This window comes from Equus quagga, chromosome 8 (assembly GCF_021613505.1).
Source record: "Equus quagga isolate Etosha38 chromosome 8, UCLA_HA_Equagga_1.0, whole genome shotgun sequence".
NCBI lineage: Eukaryota > Metazoa > Chordata > Mammalia > Perissodactyla > Equidae > Equus > Equus quagga.
The window spans coordinates 69432378-69449701 of NC_060274.1; the positions used below are offsets into that span (position 1 = coordinate 69432378).

The 17324-nt window shown below is 36.4% G+C and overlaps 1 protein-coding gene across 4 annotated transcripts in view; it reads right to left on the reverse strand.

Annotated features, from left to right (window-relative positions):
* THSD7A (thrombospondin type 1 domain containing 7A) overlaps window positions 1-17324 on the reverse strand; it is a 402469-nt gene that overhangs the window by 88050 nt on the left and 297095 nt on the right. For all 4 annotated transcript variants that reach the window (XM_046670674.1, XM_046670673.1, XM_046670672.1 and 1 more), the window contains one exon: window positions 5654-5848. In XM_046670674.1, coding sequence (XP_046526630.1) covers window positions 5654-5848 — 195 coding nt within the window. The remainder of the gene's footprint in view (window positions 1-5653; window positions 5849-17324) is intronic.

A 17324-nucleotide genomic window follows, 5' to 3' on the forward strand; every position in this document is an offset into this window, starting at 1 on the left:
GTGGTCGTGTGGGGTCAATTGAAGCAGAACTCCTTTTTCAGAGTTAATAACGGGAGGATGAGGAAGTGATAGCATTTACTTAGAAGTCAGAGTTATGTGTGTATATACACATCAAATGGATCCCGGGTTCTTCAAATACCTCTAGGAAACAGCAGTGCTCCTCGGCTCTTACGATTAAAATAATTTAACTGTAAAAACTGAACAAGTTAAAATAGAAATGTTCCTCTCTTCAATGTTTTGTACTGCAAAATATAATTTTTGAAGACTATTAATTATTTGAGGAAAAATGGCATCATTCTATTTGAATTTGCACCTCTTCTCTGCATGTATAAAAGCAGATGTTAAGGTACACTAAAATTTGGCTGAGGAAGTTATAATGTCAGGTCATTGTGAACTTTGCCAAAATAAATATTCTCTCATTTCTTGCTTTGCAAGGATAATTAACTATACAATGAGAATTAACAGAAGTTGTTATACTCAGTGAAAAACATTTTGAAAATCATTTTTTTTTTAAACCAAGTTTGTTAAGGATCTATAACCTGGGTTCAAAAAATTGAGAAGGTTATAAACTTAACATCAGTTTTTAATTTTTTATTCTAATTCAATCTGCTATTATTTATATTAAAAGTATGCCAGACTTAAGTGCTAAAAGATTGCTTCCTTTTAGAACTTCCGACATAATTTTAAAGTAGCTTTTGGGACCCATCCTACAGTTTACACAATACAAGGAAGATTTTTACCTCAAAGTATCATACAATGTTAAAAATCGAATTACCAGTTTTATTCAATCCGAAGTCAAGGCTTAGGAAGTAAGATACACACACACATACATACAATTTTTTTTTTTTAAGTTGAAAAAAACACTTTTACTTTCTCCAGTATATTAACTATCTCCAGTTGTGACCATTTGTGATTTGATTTCAAAATGACAACATTTTAATAAGAAGCATTTTATGACAATTTTTGTGTATTGCAGATAATAGGCTACATAAGGTTGCTCAAGATTGTATTAAAAGCAATTATATTCAAATTGTTTTCATTATATTTTTTATGTTTTAATTTTGAACCAACCTCAAAATTACATAAAAATTTAAAGTATAATATCCATAATTATTTTCCCTGGACCATTTGGAAGAAATTGTTGAAATGATGCCCATTACCCTAAATACTTTAGTGTGTATTTCCTGTAATCAAGGGCATTTTCCTACATGTAAGCACATTCAATGTCCAAGACCAGGAAATTAACACTGATACATTATTCCCATCTAATCCTCAGATCCATTTAAGTGTGTCAACTATCCCCAAATGTCCTTCACAGCAAAAAATCTAGCTCAGAATCAAGTGTGGCAGTTAGATGCACATCTTGTTAATCTCCTTCAATATGGAATAGTTCCTCAGTCTTTCCTTAATTTTCATAATTTAGACACTTTTGAAGATTAAGGGCCAGATATTTTGTACAACGTCTTTCAGTTAGGGTTTGTCAGATGTTTCCTCACGATTAGATTTTACAACATGCATCTTTGACAGAGACATCACAGAAGTGATGCCATGTTCTCACTGTTCCACACCAAGAATGCACGATGACTTTTATTTGCTCCATTACCAAACATGTAAACTTTGATCACCGGATTAAGATGGTGTCTGTCAGACTTCTCCATTAGGGAGATACCTGAGACTGTGAATATAATGCTCTTCATCAGATGGTCAACTAATACATTTATTTATATCAAGTATGGATCTGTGGTTTCCTATCTTATTTAATGGGTTATAATCCATTATAATTATTTTGGCATTCAAATTGTTCCCATATGTGGCCAGTGGAAGACCATGCTAGCTAGCTTCCATGACCTTTTGATGTGTTCCACTCTTCCTTCCTTTCTGGCACAAGATCTTCCAAGCACATCTTGTACTTTTCCTGTCCCAGCCCTGGAATCAGCTATTTCTCCAAGGAACCTTGGTTCCTTTTATTGGAGAATGATATTAGAAACCAAGATCTGAGTGCTGAATGTTCTTACTGCTATTGGGGTCTTACTGCACTCAGGTCCTTTCAGTAGATAAAGCTAATTTATGTATATAAGTATATATTTATCATACTTACGTTTGCATTTATTTCTATATCTGTCTTTACAAATTGAACACCATGAATTCATACTCATAACTTCCAATTACAATACAATGTGGCAGGGTTTATTCTAGTTTTCATTCTTAACATATTTGTAAATCCCTTCTCCAGAAACAAGAAACCCAACTCCTGTTATTTTTAATAGATATATTTATTTGGTCAACCCCACCTCCCTATCTCCCACTGCCATCTCCACTCTTGTACATACAGGAAGTCCTCATTCAGCTCATGCTCTGACATCCTGCATCAGGCCACCCACACTACAGAAAGCCTCCTCAACCATGCCTGGCTCCGACAGCCCACATTGGGCTGGCTGCCTCAGTGCTAGGATTCTCTCCTTACCCTGCTTGTGCTTGGACATCCTGTGTTGGGTCACTGCTTTTTACCCTCTTGTACAATCCATATGCCCCTCCCTTTAGCCTACTCAGTGTCTCTGACACTCATACCAGGCCACTCTTTTCCCACGAGGGGTGCCTTCTCACCCAGGCTGGGCTGTGACAAGGCACTCTGGACCACTGCAGACGCCCCACCTGCTGGCATAGATGCTCAAGTGCCTGGCTCCACCTAAAGGCTTTTTAGATAAAATTATTCAGGAAGGGAAAGAGCATAGAAGGGAAAAGAAGGAAAGGGAAAAGAAAGAAGGATAGTATGAAGAAGAGAAAGTGTTATCCTATTATTCTATCATTCTTTTGACAGGAATAAAGAAATAATAAAAGTCATAACATTTTAACAATGGAGAGTTTATTGACTGAATTGGGACCATATGGAATGTGCTTTATCATATATATATGGACATAGATATAGATGTAGACACACAAATGTATACACATACACAAAGAGAAGACTGAGTAAACCAAGGGTAAGACCAGTAGCCAGCACTCCTCTGCTCCATTTGAAATTACATTCAGTTTCAAGTCATGACTGTATGACTTGCTTTGACAATGAAATGTCGGTGGAAATGACATAAATCCCTTCTGGAGTGCTGATGCTTTTAAATCAGCAGACAGACTCTCCAACTATCTTCTTCCTCTGGCATGAGGACCTTGAAGTAGGTCTTAATATGGAAGTGTAACACTGAGACATTTTATGGAAGACAGACTGCCTTGGAGAGTTTCCCAAGACTGTGGCAAAATTCCCATGAGGAAGAAATAATTGTTCTGTTAAGTTACTGAACTTCTGGGCTGTCTGTTACTGCAGCACAAGGTAGTCTGTCCTTATTAGTACAAGAGGTTACACAATCTTCAGGACAATGTTTAATGGCGACATTCTGACTGAGATGAACAAAACTATAGGTTGCAGCATTTATTTTGTAAATCCAGATAAATATTTTGTACATGGACTTGTCCTGTAACTTATTGCACTAGAAAAATCACTTAATTTCATGTCTAAACACTCAATATATGATTTTGCTAATGTGATCTTTTCCCTCAAAGTTATCACAATAATGTTTTTATCTATAGAAAATTAAGAAAATTTATGACAAACATAAAATATTAATTCTTTGGGAATAGTAGAAAGATCTACTTTTGTGTAGAATTATAAAGGGTTATCTAATTGGCAGGGAAACATTTTAAGACTTCCTGCAATTATAGTTCCTAAATCATTGAAAAAACAACTTCAGAGTTATGAAAGACTTATCCTGGAGGGAAAAAAAATTGTTTCAGTGTCCAGCAAATAATAGGTATTAAATAAATAGTTTTTGAAGCATATTCATTAAATATTTTACATACTATACCAGTTTTTGTAACTGTTATTAATAGAGAAAAATAGCAGAAGATTCCTCATTGACAGAGTTTCCTCTATGGTTTCCATTTAAAATTATGTTTTGAATTCGTGCCTTTATGATTTACTATATACACATCTATAATTTTCAAGCTTGGCTTGCTTATGATGCAGCTGCTGGACTTAATTAAAAATTATTGAAGTCCCACCCTTTCAAACTAAGTGGATGATACATACCAAAGAGCAATCATAAATTTCTGCCTTTAAAGCATTTCATGACCTTTCAGTGTGAGGCATCATGTCTATAGAAATAATGATCTGGTGAGTTCTGCAAGCATGGCAAAATCTCTGCCATGTGACTCACGGGGCGAAAAGTCACTCATTACTAGTCGCACAGCAAGTGTCTGCACAGTATAATGGATTTATAGGAAGCAGGGTGACCACAGATCTAATTTTAATGAAGCCCAAGACATAATCTGAGCTGATAGAGTTTGAAGTCTGAGTATAATCTATACAAGGTTAGAGTTAGTGTTTGACAACACAGGGAATGTAATTTTCTCTCTAAAAGGTTCTATTTTTTATTAAGTGCCATAGATACACCTTTTTTGGGTAGCAAATAGTTAAATTTATATTAAGGTGACAGGAAAAAAGTTATTAGGCACTTTAAATAAAATTTTCCCATAGGTTTAAATACGTTAAATTTTTCTCCTATGTCTTAAGGCCAAGGTAGTTACATTTTTGCATAGACATTGCATACAGATAGTAAGTTTGACCAAATAAGAATACTATCAGGTTTCTATCACTAAAGTGCTTCATCAACAGAAAAATAAAATAGGCAACTTAAAAATTCCTCCCAAACTGGGTATACGTAGAGAAACACACGCTTATTACAAAGAGAAATCATTATTTGTTAGCGCTAGATGTGAATGGGGAGAATAGTCATTCAGCTTGATAATATTTAAATAACATACGCCTATATTCTTGAGACAGAACATGCCGTATGTGACAGAACGTGACTTACTTCTCTGTTTTCCTTACTCTTGTGTTATTTCCCAGAATGACGAGATTAAGTACGACAGTATAGCACTCAGTCACAGGGAGGCGAAATTAGCATTTGGATATAAGCTTGAGAGACAATTACTAAGAGCCTTGCATTTCTCGGCAATAAAGCTTGCACAACAGAGGTATGAAAATATGACAAACATGCTTTATTCATCCAATAGGGTGAAGTGATTTAGGAGCAATATATTTTAAAAATAAAAACAATGTATGAGACTCCTGGATCTCAGAGCCTATGTTCAGAAACCTGAATGGTAGAAATTCCATGTCATTTTCAGTCAAGCAACAGCCATGGTGGTGTTTATCTTAAATAAACTTTATTATTGAACATAGATGCCTATTTTTGAGAAGGTAGGTGGTGATTTCAAAGGGAAAAACTATTGAAATAGAGACTACTAAAATAGAGAAAAAAAAATGAAACCTGACATTTGGAATTTTGGGAGCCATTTTCAGACCTTTTCACAGCTTTAACACTTTGAAGTGGAAAGAACTTGAATTATTAGGAGGAAGGAAAGGCAAATTAAGTTCACGGTTAAAAGTCTTTCCTCTTTTATTAAAGATCTATTTTTAAGATTAATTTTGGGGAACAGAAGCAAGCCGCCCAATACGTCAACAGATGTTAAATCTTGGTTTGCTGGATTTGTGGAAGTTGATTTTTTGTAGACCATCATCTTATTCAAACTAGACAAAGAAAAATGCATGCCAACGTCTGAAAGAAACCTGAGTCCCTTCTGAAGCTAGTGACCTTACCTTCCTCACCCGCGTAGGCCAGAATGGACCGTGCTCGTATCTGTTTCCCTTCCGTGGTTTTCCCTGAGCAGGTGTGTGAGCAGGAGGACCACGTAGACCACGTGCTGAGCACACAGTCCTTGGGGCACGGGGCATCACAGGCAACAGGGATGGGAAAGATGGCATCTCTGCACAGCTGTCTGTCAACTTCTTCTCCTGGGAAAGACATCATCACCAACAGTCTATCATTTTTAAATAAATGTAAAATGAGCAATTGAAACCAGATGGGCACCCAGATAAATTAGATTATTTCCTTTTTGTTCTTAGTTAAAAACAAAGCCAAAAGAGCTTCTTTTATTCTTTTATTAAAATCAGAAGCTTTAGGTGTATAGATCAAACACATCACTGAAAGTATTTTTATGCTACAGATAATCGGCCCAATAAGTGATTTTTATACTTATAATATTTGGCTTGCAATAAGGAGCATCAATGAAATATGTTCCCGTCTTTATTTCAATATTGGAGATGAGCCATAATTTACAAATAACGACTTTATCCATAACATGTACCATATGTTTTCATGAACCAACTCATAGATATCTTTATTTGCAAACTCTCTCCTGTCTCCCAAAGAATTTATTTTTGTGTGATTGGAAACCTTTTTCTTTCGTTTAAAAAAACCAGTTTGTTGGTTGGAAATAGCCAAAAAACATAAATAATAGGATAGCATTATAAAACCACTGCTTAGGGCAGTCCCATTGAGTGAAGGGAAGATAAACGTCAAGGCAGGCAAGCGGCAGAAATAAGATGGTGTCACTCCATGCTTAAAACTCTTCAGTATATTCCCATTGCTCTTAAGATAAAGACCAGATTTCTTAAAAGTTTCTAAGACCTCAAATGACGTGGCTGTTTCCTTTCTAGCTTCATCTCACTCCACTCTCTCCCTTGCCCTCGAAGCTCTAGAGATCAGCACTCCTCCAGTATTTGTTGAATGAATGAAATGAGATGTACAAAAGATCAATGAGAAAGAAAATATTGTTATTGTTAATAAATACCAAAGATAGGCAAAAAAATTACAAATAAATGTGCAAAACAGAGTATTAAAAAAAGTCTGAACTCTGTGATGTAGCTGGCTAATGTAGGGTGCTAATGAGGTCAATAGAACAGAGTAAAACAACATACAAACAAGTAAAAAAATCTGCTATTGTGCCACAGAATATAACTATAATTCTGAATGAATATATCAGAAATGTGTGCCTGGAGGCTTTAGGCATTCAGGTGAGAAAAGGTGACTAACCGCACCATTCTTCATTGTTTTAAGCAAACAACTCAAAGCTGTTTCTCACTGATGGAAGGTTAGGAGCATCATTTTAACATACTGTCCTTTATGCATATATTTGGAAAACAAGACAGAAAGTCAGAAGTCAATTGGAAATGCTCTAACATGTTAATAGCTACTAGTTTGCAGGGCTTTAAATCATTAGTCAAAATCAGAATTCAGTTGGAATGCACTCAGTGTTAATAGCCACTAGTTTTCAAGGCTTTGAATTATTAGACTTGCTCACCAGTAATAAGTAAGACTCACTAAAATGACAATGGAATCATCATCATATAATTCATTCTTCTTTAGTTACTCTGATCTGTGAGATCTCTTTTAATTCTGCTTTTATTGGCTTTAGGGTTTGGCTTACATCCCAGTAAGACAATATGGTAGACAGATTGTAGATATATAGGTTCCTAGGTAAAGCACAAAAATCATTATAATATAAGGCATTTAATATTTTGCAATTTACATAATAATGCTGAGTCTTTTTCCTTCTAGACTTTTTCTCAGCGCAAGCAAGGACTAGCATGTGTCTTATCTCCTTCGCTGCTATCTTTTATTGTTCCATCTACTCTCTTTTTCACCTTAGTTTTCAATACTCTGTGTAAAGTAAGGCAAGTTTGGGGCTACAGTTTACAGTCAACCAGGAATTATAGTTTTATGTCTTCTCTAATAGTTACTTAATCATTTCTACTCAGAAAAATGTAATTCATTCTGCAGCAATTGAAAGTGTGCTACATGTGTGCTATCGGGTCAATTTGCATGCCATAAGTGATATACTTCTGTTTCTCGCAGTATAAACCAAAGGGATGTACAATTTTAACACTTCTTGCTTTTTAAGTGATTCTTTTTTCTTTCAACCTGTATCCCATACCTTCTGTTAGCTCCTTTTCATTCTTCATACTCTGCTTAGCTAGGCGTGTTTTTCTGTAGGCACATTCCTTCTAGAGGCAACCTTAACCCTCTATGGACTGTTAAGACCCACCTTGGATCCAACCTCGAAGATTTCTCTAGATTTCAGCCCTTATTGCATGCCTCCCAATTTTGCCAGGTGTGATCTTGCCCCTGTGTGCCCCTCCCATTGCTCTCGATTGTCCACCACTGCCTTATATCCAAATAAACACATTCCGTTCTAGCCCCAGTGGCTTTTTTCCCTTTCCTCCTACAGAACAATCTCATTATTGCCTCAGGGCCTTTGCATTCTCTCTGCACTTTGTATGAAAATTTCAGATCCTCACGCAGCAAACTGCTCCTCAACATTTAGGTTTCAGTTCAATTGCGTGCTTCCTAGAGGAGCCTCAGTTAACCGTACGCAATCTCACAGTAACTTCATTTTCTTTTTGTTATAGTTTTAATTCCCACTAGAAACTATTTTAATTAATTGCTTTCATGTTTTTGTCTGATCCTTCCACTAGGTTAAAAGCCCAATGAGGGCATGATCCTTATCTGACTTGTTTGATATTTTATACTTTGAACCTAAAACAGTGTCTGGCACATAGTACACATTAAATAAGCTTCTGCTAAATGACTTAATGAATGAATTAATTTTAAGCTGTTGTGCCAGGAAACAGAATGTTAGACTAAAGAAATATGAATTGATGTACAGTATTTCTTAAATTGCCATGCATTCAAGTGCCCTAGGACTCTGCTAAAGTCTATCAGTGGACTGGCAGCATATGCATCACCTGGAATCTGCTAGAAATGCAGTCTCTCCCATCTCACCCATGGAATCATAACTTGCACTTTAAACAGATCCCCAAGTGATTTGCATGCACGTGAAATTTGAAAAGTATTGCTCTAGGATTTTTCTGCTTTTGTTCTCTTCTGGTTTGATTAGAACCAGACTGCCTCTCGAAAGAGCTGCTGTATAAACACATTCATCTGGATTTCGTACCTAACATCATTCGCTTCTCTCTGGGACCTCCCTTTATGCTTCTCTTTATATGGAGTATACTTGGATGAAAACATTCATTCAGTGAATAGTTACTGATTGCTCATCTTTTGTCAGGCACTGTGCTGTGAATATTGTATACATCATTTCAGCTAATTGTCACAATAACCTTTTTTTGGAGGTATAATTAACATGTAAAATTATATTAGTTTCAGGTGTACAACATAATGATTCAATATTTGTATATATTGTGAAATGATCATCACAATAAGTCTAATTAACATCCATTCTGACACACAGCTACAAAATTTTTTTTCTTCTGATGAGCACATTTAAGATCTACTCTCTTAGCAACTTTCGAATATACAATACAATTATTATCTATGGTCACCAAGCTGTACATTACATCCCCATGACTTATTTATAACTGAAAGTTTATACCTTTCTCAACAACCTTCTGCCAAAGGTATTAATTTTTTTTTTCACTTTAAAGGAAGTTGAAGCTCAACAAGTTTAAGTTTACTTTCTCAAATAGCAGAAATTTGAATGAAAAAGCAGAGATCTGAATTGAGTTCTAACTAATTCTCCGACCTACTTTTTAACTGGTCTGGTGGTAAGGAGAACTGGAGATGCCAAGGAAGTTAACAGTTGATGGGCCTTTGTCAACAAAGAAGTCAAGAAACTGGCACTTTAAGTTATTTTTCAAGGTACAGTGATGCAAGGTGGCAGCCAAACACTGCCTCACATACAAAGAGCATGCATTGTTGACATGTCCAGAGTTACATATTTTGGCTTATTGCCATTGAAGAAACAGCAATAGATCTGTGAAAATATGGAATCCTTCAGATCTTTGACTTTGCTTTCAATGGATGCTTTAATCAACTCATCTAACTGACCACTAACTGGAACCCTAGGAGCTGTGCTCTTTTTAAGCTAAATCTCCAGCATTCCAGGCATAAGTCATCGGGGAAACATCAGGAAAAAAAGTTGCATCTATGGCTATTACAGGTAACTCTATATCTTGTCATCTCCAGCTACTTTCTGAGGCTGTTACTTCTATCTTATTTTATATACAAAAAGTGACCCTGGAAATAAGATCTTTACTTATAAGAGCTCTAGAAAATAATTTTTTCCCTCTTTCTCACATTAAAACTTGTTTTTGATTGATAAACATTATTTTAATTAGATAAGAACTGTTTCGCATGACATTATTTCAGAGAATAGACAGCAGTAAATTAAACTTGCACATATCCAAATATCAGGTTAATTTATACTCTTTCCATATACAGAAGTGGGAATTTTGCTGCTTTGCACTTTGGAAATTCCATTTTTCCATATCACCTGCTCTACTCTTAGGAGATTTTCAACCACCATATGTCCCCATTACAGAACAATTTGAGACTTTGATTATCTGAGTGTGCATCCCAATAAATCTGGGCAGACACATCCGATTATCATTACAGTAAATGATACAGTTCTACAACTTATGCAGGCAAAGACCAATGCAACTTGTTTTTCTTTCTTTAGTCTTTCTGAGGACAATTTCCTAGCTACATTCTGAATGTGACGTCATAAACATTTACAATCCTCCTCACACTTGCCTTTGTGTATTAAACATACTATATTTTGGGGGCATGCATTGGCTAACATAAAAAGTTTCAAAGGACTGTTTTGCATTTATGAAACTTGTTTTTTCCCCCATGATGCTCTAGGCATTTTAACCAAACCTGCAAAAATGTATATTTTACGTGAAATGTAACAAGAAAGCAAATGAATGAATCATTGTCTACATATTACAACTTAAGTCTTACTTTGATACCTTAACTGAAGCATATCTGGTTTAAACTTATTTGTGATACCCTACACAGGAAGTTGAGGAAAAAAATGACAATGCTTAGGTTTATTTCTTTTTATGAACTCAAAACAGAATTAAATGCTTATGTTGAGGTCTCCCCATTTAACCTCTTTCTTCACAAATACAATTTTAAGAATGTTTTCAATAATTCATCATTTTAAACAACTTAAACATATATTTTGACATCTTCAAAGTAACTCCCCAATTTCCTCTTGTCTAGTCTATTTTCATGAACACCAACAAACTCTTTCATGAACTCTTCCAAAATATCTCCTTTCATTCTACTGTGTTTCCTATTATCAGGATAAGAGAATTGAACATCTGCTTGAATTAATTACACTAAAAATTTATGAAGATTTCCATAGAAATAAAATAAAATGAGAATTGAGATCAGAGGATAGACTTCTTTTTTCTTGGCAAAAGTATATACTGAAAGTTTATTGCATTCATTGTACTGGAGGTTAAATGTAAGGTAAAAGATAAACCTTGATTTATCAAGGTTTTTATAGTTTCAAGGTTTTTATAGTTTAGGAACTGAGTCAAGAACATAATGTCAATATGTTAAGTATTTTAATGTAAGGCATATATGTGTTTAGCACTATTCTCTAAATGTTCCTTGCATTATCCTGATTTCCTTTTAATCATAGAAATGTGTTGATTGTTATGGCTGATCTTTAACAGTCACAGTAGTACTATGTGCAATGTACCTCCAGAAGGCATTGCAAAATTGAAACTCATCAATGTAATGAAACTGAGAGAGAGGTAAGCAGAAAGAAGCAATTAAAGGAGACAGAAACCAGATACAGAGCCAAAATTTTTTTAAACACACTATTTAGAAAGTCTCTAGTATTGTCATTTGGGGATCAGATTTCTCTTGCCAGACCTACACAAACTCTACAGTAACCCTGAGAATTATTATTGAGTTGTTGATGTCTTTTGTATTCTTCATAAATTGTCTTAAAAATTCATTTTGGAGGAGTGACGTCAGCATTATGGTGGAGTGAGCTGTTCCCTTAGGCTCTCCCCTTAAGATACAACAAAAAGGACATTCAATAATCAACAGAAGACATCCACACAACACAATAGACTTCTGAGAGATCCATGCAGCCATATATCTGAAGATGGGGTGCTGGATGCCCTGGAAGGCAGTGGAAGGAGGTAAATGGATCTCCTCTCTCGCCCCAGCAGCAGCGATCTAGGGCATAGGACCACGCATAATGACTAGTGTTTGAGAGGAGAAGAGGGAAATTGCACCCCTCTGCAGGAAAGCTTTTGCTCTCAGAGTTGCTTCCCAGCCCATGTGAATGCTCCATACCAAGGCAGATAAGCCACTGTGGAGGTGCTCCCACCAAGCTGAGCAGCTCAGGTGGGCCACCAGAGAGTGCAGAGCAGACCATGGGTGGGAAAGAAGACACCTCCTCCCCCATCCCACCTGGTGCACCAGCACAGCCAGTTGGACAGAGCAAGGGATCCCCACAAAGCAGTGGCAGCCAGACACAGAAAGTCTTACTGGTACAACTCCCAACGGATTGGCACAACTGCCAGGGGATGCTCAGAAAACACAGCTCGCCCCACCCCAGTGGTGACAGGTGGAATCTGTGACCAGATACTACCACTATGTGATGGCAAAAGTCCACCCCATCAAACACCATGAAGAAATACATTAACACTCCAGTCCAGAAGGAAAATGACAAGTATCTAGAAACCAATCCTGAAGCCACAGAAATTTACAATCTAATGATAGAGAATTCAAAATGGTTATCATCAAGAAAGACAATGAGTTACAAGAAAACTCAGAAAGACAGTTCAATGAACACAGGAAAATTAATAAGCAGAGCAATTCTTCACAAAAGAGACTGAAACTCTAGAAAAAAAAACAAATAGAAATGTTGGAGATGAAAAGCGCATGATGAGATAAAAAATCATCTAGAATCCTTAAAAAACAGAGGACAGAATTAGCAATTTAGAGGACAGAAATATAGAAATGCTTCAGGTGGAGGGGGAGACAGAATTAAGACTAAAAAGAAATGAAGAAATTCTCTGAGAAATATTCAATTCAATTAGGAACTGCAACATAAGGGTTATAGATATTCCAGAGGGAGAAGAGGGGGAGAAAGGAGTAGAGAGCTTGTTCAAAGAAATAATAGCTGAGAACTTCCCAAACCTGGGGAAGGAGGTGGAATTACAAGCAAATGAAGCCTACAGAACTTTAATTACATCAGTGTAAAAAGACCTTCTCCAACACATATGTTAGTAAAACTGGCAGAAGTCAATGACCAAGAAAAAATATTAAGGGCAGCAAGGCAGCAGAAAATAACCTACAAAGGAACCCCTATCAGGCTTTCACCAGATTTCTCAGCAGAAACCTTAAAGGCTAGGACAGAGTGAAATCATATATTCAAATATTGAAAGACAAAAACTTTAATACTCCATCCAGTGAAACTATCCTTCAGATACGATGGAGAAATAAAACCTTTCCCAGATAAACAAAAGCTCAGAGAGTTCATCACCACAAGACACCTCTATAAGAAATGATTAAGAAGACCCTCATACTTGAAAAAAAGAAAGGGTTTACAAAGCCTTGAGCAAGGAGATAAACAGATAGACAAAATCAGAAAATTACAGCTCTCTATCAGAACAGGTTAGCAAACACTTAATTACAACATTAAAAATAAAGGTAAGGAAAGCATCAAAAATAACTATAACCACTTCATTTTAATCACAAACTCACAATACAAAATGAAATAAGTTGTGACAACAATAACTTCGATGGAGAAGAGTAAAGAGATTAATCCTGCTTAGGCTAATGGAGACAAGATGCTATCAGAAAATGGACTATCTCATCTATGAGATCTTCTATATAAACCTCACAGTAACCACTAAACAAAAAACCAGAATATGGACACAAATGATAAACAAAAGGAAAACTGAGAAAACCATCACAGAAAATCAGCAAACTGAATTGGCAGTTGGAAATACACTGGATGAGAAACAAGGGCAATACAGAACAACTGGAAAACAAGAGATAAAATGGCAGTATTCAGCCCTCATATATCAATAATCACTCTAAATGTAAGTAGATTGAATTCTCCAATCAAAAGACGCAGGGTGGTGGGATGGATTACAAAACAAGACCCAACAATATACTGCCTCCAAAAAACACATCTCAGCTCTAAAGACAAACACAGGCTCACAGTGAAGGGATGGAAGATGATACTCCAAGCTAATGGCAAACAAAAGAAAACAGGTATTTCCATACTTATATCAGAGAAAGTAGACTTCAAGATAAAAAAGGCAATGAGAGACAAAGAGGGGCAGTACATAATGGTCAAAGGGACACTCCACCAATAAGACATAACACTTATAAATATATATGCACCTAACACAGGAGCACCAAAGTATATGAAGCAACTATTAACAGACCTAAATGGGGAAATTAATAGCAACACAATAATAGGAGGGGACCTCAACACCCCACTTACATCAATGGATAGACCATCTAGACAGAAAGTCAACAAGGAAATAGTGGGATTAAATGAAAAACTAGACCAGATGGACTTAATAGATATACATAGAACACTCCATTCCAAATCAGCAGAATACACAGTCTTCTCAAGTGCACATGGAACATTCTCAAAGAAGACCATATGTTGGGAAACAAGGCAAGCCCCTACAAATTTAAGACGATTGAAATCATATCAAGCATCTTTTCCACCACAATACTATGAGACTAGAAATCAACTACAAGAAAAAAGCTGGGAAAGTCACAAATATGTGGAGACTACATGACATGCTACTGAACAACCAGTGGATCAATGAAGAAATCAAAGGAGAAATCAAAAAATATCTGGAGACAAATGAAATGAAAATACATCATACCAACTCATATGGGATGCAGCAAAAGCAGTCCTAAGAAGGAGATTCAAGCAAGGAGGGCCCACCTTAACAAGAAAAATCTCAAAATAGAAATCTTAAACTACACCTAGCAGAACTAGAAAAAGAAGAGCAAACAAAGCCTCAAGTCAGCAGAAAGAAGGAAATAAAAATTAGAGCAGAAATAAATGAAAAACAGTAGAAAGGATCAATGAAACTAAGAGCTGGTTCTTTGAGAAGATAAACAAAATTGACAAACCCTTAGTCAGACTCACCAATAAAAGAGTTCTCTCAAATAAATACAATTAGAAATGAAAGAGAAGAAATTACAACAGATACCACAGAAATACAAAGGAGTCTAAGAGACTACTATGAAAAACTATATGCCAACAAATCGGACAATCCAGAAGAAATGGATAAATTCTTACTTATACAGCCTCCAAAACTGAATCAAGAAGAAATAGAGAATCTGAATAGACCAATCACAAGCGAAGAGACTGAAACAGTAATAAAAGATCTCCCAAAAAATAAAAGTCAAGGACCACAAAGGGAGTTGGGAGGGTGGGCATAAGAGATAAAGGGGCACATAGATATGGTGACTGACAAACAATAATGTACACCTGAAATTTGACAATGCTATAAACTATTATGACCTCAACAAAACAATTTTTAAAAAATTCATTTTGACTTTTGATATTGAAAGTCATTATTTACATATTTACTTACTTATTGAAAACCAATATAAATACAAAAAAGAATTGAGATGGGAAAAGAATGGAGTCTCATATTTGCCTGCATCTTTCTAGAAAGCATTTTCATATAATCATCTTATCTGCCTTTCATAAGATATGTAGGGCCAGTATCACACTCTCAGCTTATTGAAGTAAAAGACCCTGAATTGAGTCTTATAACCCTTTTTCATTCCCCTTCTTGAAGAGAAGCTACACATCTCTTCATCTTAACTGGAAAGTTTCCAAATCATTTTTAATCCCTGCTCTCCCTCTGCCATCACATCCAGACAGTGACTTTGCTTTATTCAATGTACAAAGTAACTCCTGACCCCATGTTCTCTTCCAGACTGTTGCACAGTTTCCTCTGGTCTCCTGCTGTCTCCCATTTCCCCTGCAGCTCATCATCCATTCTGACCCCAAGGGTGTACTTCTAAAATGTGAATATGGGCATCACAGTCTCCCCAGTACCTATCAGCTGAAGGCCAAATTCCTTACTAGAGCATAGAAAATCCTCATCTTCTGTCATTGCCTCACATTTTCCCTACATTCTATCCATAGAAAGCTATTTGCTTTTCCATGAACTGAGAGGTTGCTTTCTGCCTCCTCTGCCATTTGGTGTACACTGTTCTCCATGCCTGCCTGCCCCGTCCTCTTACCAAGTCATCCTTTAGGACTGGGTTTTCTTCCTCTGTGAACCTTCTCTGACTTTGTCAAATTGCCCAGATGGAGTTGTGCTCTACCCTCTCTGTTCCCACAGCAGTGTAGACATATCACCTTTAAGACTTTTTATAATTGTCTGTTAACTCACCTTTAACTGCCACGGCCTATGAGAACCTTCTGGCCAGCGATTTTGTCTTATTCAACATCTTTATATCTGAAGTCCTTGGTTCAGTTATTGTCAAAATTTAAGTTTTGCAGTAAATGTTTGTTGGATGAGGGAAAACATGGATAGGAAATTCCAGGATATACATTACTTTTCTGAAAAAGTTCCTGGTGTTTATACATTTCCAATTGTTAGTTTACTAAAACCTGACCAAGATGGTCTAACGTTACCCTCAGCTTGAGTAAACTTTAGACAGGTTTCTTCCTAACTCTAGGCTCCTGACTTCCCTTTTCTTAGAGCATTTATTTTAGAAAACTTGCAATTGTAAATTATTTTTCTGCACCTTTGAAATTTATGTACATCTTCTCCTAGCCTCTTGCTAGTCTTACAATCTAGGAAATGTCTTTCTCGAGGAATTGGGAACCATCTCTTTGACATGGAAACATTAAAGGGGATAGTGCCCTGATCTTCCAGTCTCTCTAGGACAGCAGGTGCCTAACTTTTTTCAATGGGCACCAATTAGCAAACACAGATGATCTGATAACAGAAAAAAACATTTGCAAGCTCAGGAGTAACTCAATGTGCTCAACACATCCCATTGATCAATCTCGCCCCCAAAGTCTTCCAGTGTTTTTCCACTAGCTCACCCCGGTGCTTAAAAAATATTCTCGCCTTTTGTTTCTGTGGAGTTGATTTCGGTTTCTGTTGTAATAGGCTACAATAGTCTTCCTTGCTTGTGTAACTTTGTTTGGTGCAATTTTTACTTTGACAACCAATTTATAACATGAATATAACCTTTAGCTTCACTTTCTCTTTTTATTTTTCTTTCCTTTTTGGTAAGGAAGATTAGCCCAAGCTACCATCTGCCACCAATCCTCCTCATTTTGCTGAGGAAGATTGGCCCTGAGCTAACATCTGTGCCCATCTTCCTCTATTTTATATGTGGGATGCCTGCCACGGCATGGCTTGATGAGTAGGTCCACACCCGGGATCCAAATCTGCGAATCCCAGGCTGCCAAAGCAGAGCTTGTGAACTTAATCACTATGCCACTGGGCTGGCCCCTCTTTTTTTCTTTTAATCTACATATTTACTCATTGACATTTAATATGAGTCAATCTCATATTAAAATCTTTAAGCAAGCTAGGGTCTTTATACTAAGACATAATTATTTTCAGGATTTTCCTCCTTTTTCAT